A 10,285-nucleotide genomic window follows, 5' to 3' on the forward strand; every position below is an offset into this window, starting at 1 on the left:
GAAAAGTCAAACAATGAACTGAGTATACGGAAAATTCACAGAAACAAAATGCAGCACATCACCTTAAGGCAAGGAGCCCTTTGCTATCCAGTGCTCCACACTGTGGTATATGTGCCAACGCCATGGAGAGAAACAAAACAGGAACGGCGCACCAGTGCCTACTGCTCATCTTCTGAATAAATTTTAACAAAAAGCTACCTTTAGAAAGAAAGAAAACAGCATTATTCTCATATTGAAAATGGAGGTTTGTCTAGCTTTGGTTCTACACGGAAACCACTTATGGAGTTTTTGTTCCGAGACCGAACAGAAATGCTGTATTAATTTTGGGATTTGACAGTTGGATGTGTTTATGATTGTAGAAGTACTATATAATAATTAACTTCAGATCAAAAGGTTAATAATATATGTTATATTTGTAACTCTATCAAATAAAGTAGAAAGCTTTTTTATTTTTCCCTTTTCCCTTCATCCTTTGCAATATGTCCCTTCTTGTTTTTCTTTTTATATTTCATTCTTTGTAAAAATGACGTATAATAAAAAATAAAGCTAATTTCCAACATAGATGGGAATAAATATATTCTCTCCATCACAATTTAGATTATAATCTTCAGATCTATAGAATGTCTTCTAATTTTAGCCCAAGAGACAGATTTTTTTTTGACCTGGGGGATGAATTTACAGAATAACTGAGAATGAGAATGTTGTAAAATAAGATAGGGCAAGACTAGACACAGTATGCTGTTTTATTTGTTCCAATTTTATGAATGTTTAATATCACTTGTGCACTTTCACTATCATCCCCAGATTCTGAGCTCCATTGTAATGGAAAAAAGAAACAGTTTAACCCAGTAACCACATTCATGATATTTAGCAAGTGATTTGGGGTTAATTTCCCTTTTTCAGAAGGCCACTGCACCACTATTGCCATTTTTGGTACATGCCAATAAAATCTTCTGCATTATGAGTCCGTGCCAGCCTCAGAAACCTATTGATATCACTAGACAAGCCCTGCACAAACACCAATCCCCATGTCTTCATCATCAATTGATATCTGCCTTTGTGTCAAAAATAAAAGTAAAAGCAGCAGGTAATAATAAGTTATCCAGAAGCAGAGAACTGACATTTATGCTATTCCAAAATAACGCCATTAACTACACATACTTTTTTCACTTTCTGGAAGGCCTATGAAGTAAGTTGCCATGAAATTCTGCAGAATTATTCCTAGTGGTGGACAAGTGCCCATAATCTGGCCTGATACCCTGTAAAGTTAAAGGAAAAAGATAATTTAAATAAATTCAGTGCCAAGGCTACAATTTAATTTTCCTGAGTGGAGCTCCCATTCATAAAAGCTGCCTATGGAAGAGACACTCTTCTTTCTCTCAATTAAAGGTAAAAGGTAAAGGTTCCCCCACACATGCGTGCGAGTCGTTTCCGTCTCTAGGGGCTGGTGCTCATCTCCGTTTCAAAGCCGAAGAGCCAGCGCTTGTCCGAGGACGTCTCCGTGGTCATGTGGCTGGCATGACTAGACGCCAAAGGCGCACGGAACGCTGTTACCTTCCCACCGTAGTGGTCCCTATTTTTCTACTTGCATTTTTACGTGCTTTCGAACTGCTAGGTTGGCAGAAGCTGGGACGAGTAACAGGCACTGACTCTGTTACGCGGCACTCGGGATTCGACCCACCAAACTGCTGACCTTCTGATCGACAAGCTCAGCGTCCTAACCCACTGGGCCACCCCGTCCCTTGTTTCTCTCAATTACATCTAACTAAATCAGGAAGATTCCCCCACCCATAAGAGAGGATGTGCCGGAGGCTGTCGGGGTAACAACAGGCAATAACACTAGCTTTCATAAAGTCCTCTTTGCACCCAATGATACCTGGATACCCCTCTTGACTGAAACAACAACAAAAAAATACAATTTAGATCAGACAACATTCCAAAAGCAAGCTATACTCAAAGAACAGACCACCATTTTCTGAATAAACAAACTCACTTCCTGATTCACTTTTTTTTTTTGACAGCCTTGGAGCCCCTTCCGATCACAATTATTAAATATGTTGAGAAGGAAATGAGGATAGCATTGTTTTAAAAAGAAGGCCCTCAAAGAGAGAGGGAGAGAAAAACAGAAATCCAGCCCCTTTCAATCTGCATGGCATAAGCCTAACCATTTTACATCATTTGCATCCAGTATGGCCCTTGACCTCTTAGAAAAGATAGATGTGGCTATTTCTGCACCATATAATGAATTAACTAGCAATAGTGGCATCCAAGAGAGCTATTTTCTGGAGTTTCTCTTACTTCTTTTCTCCCTGTCTTAAATGTAGGTCCATCAAATATTAATGTAACTGAGTGATAATGAAGTGGTTTTTTTTCTCCTCCCTATTCGGACTATAGTTCAACTGCTATTAAAGATAGGTACAAATATACAGTTCTTCCCCAAAGTGCAATAAAAGCTGAAACAAAAAAAAATTATCTTTCAACATCTGCAAAAATTCTTTGAGTTTTTCATTAAACATGTATTTACCTGCTATAAAGAGAACTTTCTGAAAGAGCATCCATTAAAGGGCCAATAATGAACTAAATGAAAGAAATTAGATTTTCATTAAAAGAAATAAAACAGACATTAATGGCATTTTATTTGTTCTACAGCAAATATCTTTTTAGATATAGACATAATAACACAGTTAATCAGGGAACAATTAAAACCTTCAGGTAAAATTATATAGGAACACTAGCTTCAACTGTTGAAAAATAAGGAATTATGAAGCGGCTATATTAAAAAGACTTAAAACATTTCCTCCCTGGGGGATAGTGGCAACAGCTAGCTAGGCCTTCCTTACTGCAGCGGTCCCCAACCTTTCCAGCTTTGTGGACCAGGAGCGTCAGCAGCAGGGAGAAAGGATGGCTCTGCATGAGAGGTGAGTGAGCATGCGTGCACAGCTTCATTTGTGCAAGCAGCAGGCACATTGGCGCACCCCACTCACACAAATGGAGCTTTGCGCACAGACGTTTGCCCACTGCTTGTGGAAGTGGATGTGCATGCGCGCGCTTGCCCGCCCATTGCTTGGGCACCCTGGTTCCCAACAGGACACAGGTCAGGACGGGGCCACGGCCCAAGGGCTGGGTATCCCTGCTTTAGAGGATTAATAAAAATATCTTATATGGATGAGCAGTAAACCTTACCTCTGAAAATCCTTGTGATGATGGAAGACATTTTCTTTGCCAGATTTCAAGAAAGTGAATGACACTTTCCTTTGCCAATGTCTTGTTTTCACTCTCAAACATTCTTTTGTAAATGCACATATGCCACGAAGGATGGAACGTCCAACAACCTGTTGTGGGGGGAAAAATCTGTGCACTTAGCATAAGCTATTTCCCTTGCTTGCATGTCCACACAAATAATTTAGTTTGTAAGAGCTGATTATTTTATATAGTTATAGCAATTATAAGAAACATCACAATGAAAACAATCTACAAAGAAAAACGGTATTAAAAATAGAGATGGCTAGAAAAGGATCTCTTCTGTCAACCTTAATAATGTAGTTGGTTTACACAAGACAAGCAGTTACTTGGATAGTCAAAACTTAAACTAATCAAAACTTTAAAGATAAAAGATGAATGCCTTTAATTGGGTCTAGAAAGCAACTGAGAGATTAATATCTATCAATGTAATGTAGCAGTTATCACTAAGTAAAACTTCTGGATGCAATGTAATTGAATGTAGAGTTCAAGAGTCACATTAGGGTAGACAGTATAGACTCACCTCCCTAGCTAACTGTCCTCTTTCCTAGGGTAGCCGAGGAAATCTTGGGGCGGGCATTGGACAACCTAAACATTTTTATTCTGCAGGATTTAACTAAAGAGGCAAAAGTGACTTATAACATCATCTGATCATCTAATCGTTATTCTACCAGTATAGAACTACTAAGGACGGACTGTCTATCTATCTATCTATCATCTATCTATCTATCTATCTATCTATCTATCTATCTATCATCTATCTCACCTCAGTGATGATTGGCAGATGTCACAAGTTGCTATAAGTTGCAAAATGGTCAAGGATTGCTTAGTTGGAAGTTGTTGAGAATTTTTGGCTTCAGATGTGCAGCAAGGCACATTCTGAAACTAATATTCTGTTTGGGTACAGCTGTTGCCATGACAGTGAAGGAGTGGTGTGTTAAGATCATGAGCAGATCCTTTTCTTATTGATTCTGGATTGGCCTCCAATATCAACGTAAGAATAGAGAATGGGTTAAAAAGACTGTCTCAGATAAGTGATGTCTCTGAATGATAATGAAGTCCTAGATAATATGAAAGTACTGAGATGGTCCAAGGTCCAATTGCAATCAGACTAGGTGAACTGGCAAAAATGCTAAATTAGAAAGCAGAAATCCAAGCAGCAAAATCTCTGAGCAGCCCTTGAGACAATTCCTGCCCCAAGACTCTAACGCCTCTAGGTCCACACTAGTTTGCTTTAACCCAATACCAAATCCTATGCTTAAATTTCTTTAAGGTGGTGTTCATGAGCAGTAAAGCTATTTTGCAGAATAAGTAAGCAAAAGAAAAAACAAGAATGGTTCTTCCTTTTCCATCCCAGAACATAGCACGGATCTGAGGGCCAGACCACTTAATTGTGAACCAAATGTTTTGTATATTCTATACACAGAATGATTGCCTTGTGGATAGAAAGATGGGACATATATCAAATTAATTAAAATGATGATTTTACATTTCACTCAACCAACAATGAAATCTGTGATAGGGGAATACCAAGATGAACTAATTTCATTTTATGTTTGCTACCAACTACAAAGGCTAAAAATATTTCTAAAGTACGTGAATAATCAATCACTTTTTTGCAAAACTGAAAATAAATTCAAAAACTTACTAGGTGATACTGAACAACGTTAACAGGACTTACCTTACCCCCAAAAAAACCTTACCTATTTCTTCTGATACTGCAAGTTCATACAAGCTATTCAACTTTGGCAAAACTGGCTTTATAACATGTATCTGAAATTGGAACACAGAAATTACTGTATTAACATGTTTTATTAATAAAAAGTATAATCACAGATAAGAGCTAGATATTGATCTCTAAGATCTGCATAACAGTAAGTGATGGGGACCATGAAAATTTTAGCATAAATATACGGTGTAATTCACGCATAGGATTTCCTTTATGAACTTTACCTTTTAAATTATTCTGCTTTTAAGTCCCTTCAATGTATTTTTAAAAAATATGTAATTACTAAGATCAAATCATTCCCTCTATTTTCAATTTCTATCCATGCTCTCTGAAGGTAAAGCAATAACTTCTATAAATGTTAATGTATCAATTTAGCAATAAAATAATTCTGACATCTCTATTCCTGTCATCTATTTTTTGTATCATATAACTATATCAAACCCTCACATGTAAATTTGGTAAATAGGTAAATAAATTTTGTTTATAATAGCAAAACCAATGCTCTTTATTAACTATATTTACCTGATTTCCTTCCAAAGTCTCCATTATTAAAATATAATTTTCCCAAAACTGGGTAAATTGATCTTTTTTTTCAGCACACCACCAAAACAAACAAGATCCTATAAGATAAGCAAATCAGATGTTTTGTCTTTTAAGCAAAGATATATAAATAATGCCTATGCCTAAATTAATGTTAATAATAGAAAATAATAATGCAATCTCTGATCCCTTCAAATAATCCTATCACTATCAACAGGAAATCTCTCTCAATACAAGGGCAAATGTCCAAGTGGGCAACCAGAAATAATATTTTCATTTAAGAGTATAATTCTTCCTTTCTTTATAATTCTCTATATGTGGAAAAGACCCCAATCATTTTCTCTCTTCCTCTCCTAGAAAGCCCTACATTGGTACTGTATTGATTATATGCCATCAATTTGTTGTCAACTCTTACGATCAGACAGATTTTTTTCCAGGACGATCTGTTCCCACACAACTGAGTCCATCCTCCTCCCCTTTTCCAGTATTATAGACTTCTCAAACACTGTTACTATCTCAACCCAATAAAATAGCTACTACATACAATCTAGAGACTGAGGTTTTCTTGCACCTCATTTGTTATTCACCAGATACTTTTTTATCAGCATCCATCACACAGACTACTCTTACATATTTCCCAAATAGGTTGCATCCTACAGGAACTAGTATGAAGCAGATTCTCCTAGACCAGGGGTAGGCAACCTTGGCTCTTTTATGACTCGTGGACTTCAACTCCCAGAATTCCTGAGCCAGCATGGCTGGCTCAGGAATTCTGGGAGTTGAAGTCCACGAGTCATAAAAGAGCCAAGGTTGCCTACCCCTGGAGACCTAGATCAATGTATTGAAGTTTGATAGGGTATGGAATGGCTATGACAATGAAAAGATGTACTACTATAATTTTCTTTTTTTCTCAACCTATTTTTTCTCACCTCGTTCTATTTGAAGCTTAGGCTAGCATTTCCATTTATTGTTTTTAATGCAAATCCCAAGTTCATTCTTAATGAAGTATTAACTTCACTACCAACTGAATGAACAATGAAGCAATACTGTAGTCCTCACTCTCTTTATAGTTCCATCCATCTTCTATCATGGGAACCTTTAAAAAAGCTATTAATCCATTTCTGCGCATTGTCTTGTGACATGATCTTCGTCTGGAAAGAATAATTATTTCTCTTGAACAATCTATATTATAAATCTTTAGTTCTACTTTTTTGTTCTTATCTGAGCAAATTTAGAAAATCCATAGAGATGTATTGCCATAGTTTTCTCAACTACATCTACATTTACTATGACTGATATGTTCCATCTTTGACTGAATCTATTCTATTAACATACCTACTATTGATTTTATTATCCAAGGCAATATTTGACTAACAATATTTCCAGCAATTTGTACCTCTTAATCCAGAATTTTATGTATCTCAACTAATATCCCACCAAAGGCTTTTTTCCAGGCTAAGTAAGGAGTTTCAAGTACTATTCTTTTCACACAGGGAATGCATTTTGACTGCTATCTTCTGCAATGTTTCCAGAATTAAACCTTTTTTTTCAAATGGAGTGAACAGAAATTTACAAATTTGTATAAAGCCGTCACAATTTATGGAATAATTCATTTCAGGATAGAATGACCAAGGAGAAAGGTTTGATAATCATTTATTTCTCATTTATGGTCATCTAATGATAAGTACCTTCTGAAAATAATAGTACTCCAGATTTAAAGCAATTTACTATGCCATTCCAAAACCTGACTAGCTGGCCTTGGATTGGAAAGCCAGCACAAACATGCCTTTTCTCACAATCACTCCACATACTAAATGCTTGCAAGACCAGGTTCTGGGTCTAGCATATGCCATTCAGAGCTGACAGGTACCATTTCCATCGTCCAGGTTACACATGCAATCCAAGGCCACTTTATCAGATACATCGACGGCTTTCTTCAACAAATACCGGGCTCTTTTCCGGCACAGAGCATCGCTCTCGGACAGTCCCTTTTGCACCACTTCCCAAAAGTTGCAAGAAAGCCTCGCATCCAGCACAGAAGCTGCCATGCCATGTGTGACACCGTCCTGTCGGGGAAACAGGACGTCGGAGAGGGTGCTCAGGACCAGCAGAGTCCGGTTCACCCGCGGAGCATCGCCGAGGGGCGACAGCACCAGGCCTTCCCACAAGAGACTCAGGGCGGCGCCGTTTCTTCCTAACACCGGCAACAGCCTGCCGCCCGCCAGCAACGCTTTCTCTTCCTCCTGCTCGTCTTCCCCGTCTCCTCGCAGCAGCTTCAGCGCGGCCGCCACGGTTCTCCTGAGCAGCTCGGAGTCATCCAGCCAAGGCGCCGCCGCGCAGAGAACCTCGACGCAGCCCTCCGTTTGCAAACCCTGAATCCCCGCACAGTTTTCCAGCACTTCGTCGGCCAACCGCTCCGCCAGGCGGGCTCCGCAGACCAAGACGCAGGAACGCAGCGTTCCGCCGGCTGCTGCCATGAATCTCCGCCACGTCTCCGGGCTTCCACCCGCCGACACGCCGCCCCCACTGAGAAGCGCCGGGAGGCAGCGATGCAGCGCCAGCTCCCAGGCCGCCCGTTGCGTCCCTTCGCCCTGGTTGCGCGGTCCGACACGTGTCGCCCGTTCCAAAAGGAAACGCAGCGCCTCGGCTCGCTCGAGGCTGAGCGCAGTCTCTTCGCCGCACACCGCCCGCAGCAACGCGCCCCAATCGGGGCACTGGGAGAGCAGCGCGTCGGCCAGCACCGCATCCATAGCGAAGGGAAGTACGCGGCCTAGCAGCCACTTCGCACCCTGCTTGCCCCGTACTTTTACCCAGCAGCCTTTGCGCTGAAGGCAGCTATAGAAGGACTGGCCTGATGATAGGGCTAGCTGCGCTTGTTAGGTTTGTTTTGGCGGTGCTTTTGCCATTCGCTGAACTAAACAGCTGTGAGGTAGCAATTCAGCTGATGAAGCCAGTCCCCTTTCTGTATTATACAGTATTGCTAATTTACCTGATGCATGAGGTACGTCTACTACTTATAGGCAGAGTAGGACTAGGTTAAGGATTGTGATTAGAGAAAGGGAAGCCCGGTACCTTAAGCCGAAGAAAGGAAACCCTTTATGCAATGTAAGGACTGGGAGGGCAAAAAGTATTAATTGCACAGAACTTGCCAGATTTGCATGTTCACCCTTTGTTGCACACTGTGAGAAGTTTTATATCCAAACATATTTTATTCTTTATACTGTTTCCATCTTCCGTTAAAATATTAACAGAATTAACAGAATAATTGATAGTCTGGCTAAAAGTAAGTTGATCAAATTAAAATTAGCAAATTTCCTCAAACCCCCAAATAAGTTACCCAGACGTAATCCACATATCAAAGGATAAGGAGTGCAAACACAAACAGATTTAATTAAATAAGGTCTCCCAGAGGAACTGCATGTTCCCACGAACTCACAGACACACAAACACACACAGAGAGAGAGAGAGAGAGAGAGAGAGAGAGAGAGAGAGAGAGAGAGAGAGAGAGAGACCCCGTATGCTTTATCCCATTTCTCTACACTACAGCCTGCCCCTAAAGGCAAACTCTTGTTTTTACGAATAAATATTTCTTCCTCAGAGCTGTCTGGATCTCATTTTTATTTATTCTTGTGCAGCCCTGGCTCAAGTTTGAACCCCAAATTATTCTTCTGACAACAATTAAGCACAAATTTATAAATACTGATAAACAGATTCCAAGATTACAGTTGCACTAAAATGAAAAGCAAAGTTTTCATTGATATTTTTGAACCATTCTTAATTCCTGTGAAACCCTTGGGTAAATCCCAATATCCTATATGTCAGAGTAATACTATATATAGATCATACATTTATGTGCCTCTTTGTTATGAATGTAGTGCAACCTTGTGCTAAAATCAAAATGTATGCAAACTAAGTTTTAATATGATCTTGTGGAAATACATTGCTATACGAATTGCTATACTAACAAGCTTATTACATTCTTTAGATGCAGCTCAAGAACTCAAACCATATTTTCACACAAATATGTAGCTATATTTGCAATTTATGGGGAAGGTTGTTGGGTTGCCTTAATTTCTTTACAGTATTCTAGGGGACACAAATTATCCAGCTGCATATGTGTTACTTTATTTTTCTTTTGTGATTGATCTCTTTTGAGCATTGAGCTGTTTCTAACAACTTTTTAGAGAATATATAAACACTAAGCGAACACTGGGATGGAATAAGAAAAACTAAAACAGTTTTTATTGTTAAAAGATCAAGTTTTCCTTGGCTAACTGCCAATGTCGTCAGGATGGAAACGCTGGGGTGGGGATATCGCATTTATACTGTTGGTGTCTCTGCACTCCGCTCATGGAGTGCGTCACCGGTCTGTTTGTTGAGGCCAGCCATATTCCTTTGAGTTGTCGCGCATCCCAAAAATGGATATATGTGTGTGTGTGTGTGTGTATGTATATGTATATGTATGTATATATGTATATCCATATTGTAATATTGCAACAAAGCACTATTCCTTGTCATAGCACAACATAATGTGACCTCATGCTAAGAAAATCAAATAGACAAAATCCATACTGTTTTTATCCATACTGTAGCTTATACTTCTTTTTATATAATGGCATAATTGGCAAAAAATAGTTACATTTTTATCATATGAGCAAAATGTTTTTAGGAGGATGTATTCTGCTATTAGATGATGATGCTAAGTTTCTGATTTGTTGGCTCTAACACAAACATTTGCTTGATTGGGCAAAACTTAGTCAAGTTGTAGCATAAAAG

At 39.1% G+C, this 10,285-nt stretch overlaps 1 protein-coding gene across 1 annotated transcript in view; it reads right to left on the reverse strand.

Moving 5' to 3' along the window:
• Positions 1-9,714, reverse strand: part of TARBP1 (tRNA guanosine 2 -O-methyltransferase TARBP1) — a 37,805-nt gene extending 28,091 nt beyond the window's left edge. Inside the window, exons 1-7 of the mRNA XM_081313896.1 lie at positions 7,380-9,714; positions 5,492-5,589; positions 4,944-5,013; positions 3,184-3,332; positions 2,525-2,577; positions 1,162-1,259; positions 63-198 (exon numbers count right to left, since the gene is read on the reverse strand). Coding sequence (XP_081170022.1) covers positions 63-198; positions 1,162-1,259; positions 2,525-2,577; positions 3,184-3,332; positions 4,944-5,013; positions 5,492-5,589; positions 7,380-8,259 — 1,484 coding nt within the window. The 5' untranslated portion in view covers positions 8,260-9,714. The remainder of the gene's footprint in view (positions 1-62; positions 199-1,161; positions 1,260-2,524; positions 2,578-3,183; positions 3,333-4,943; positions 5,014-5,491; positions 5,590-7,379) is intronic.
• Between the last annotated feature and the right edge of the window lie 571 nt (positions 9,715-10,285).

This window comes from Vipera berus, assembly GCF_964194415.1.
Source record: "Vipera berus genome assembly, chromosome: 1".
Taxonomy (NCBI): Eukaryota; Metazoa; Chordata; class Lepidosauria; order Squamata; family Viperidae; genus Vipera; species Vipera berus.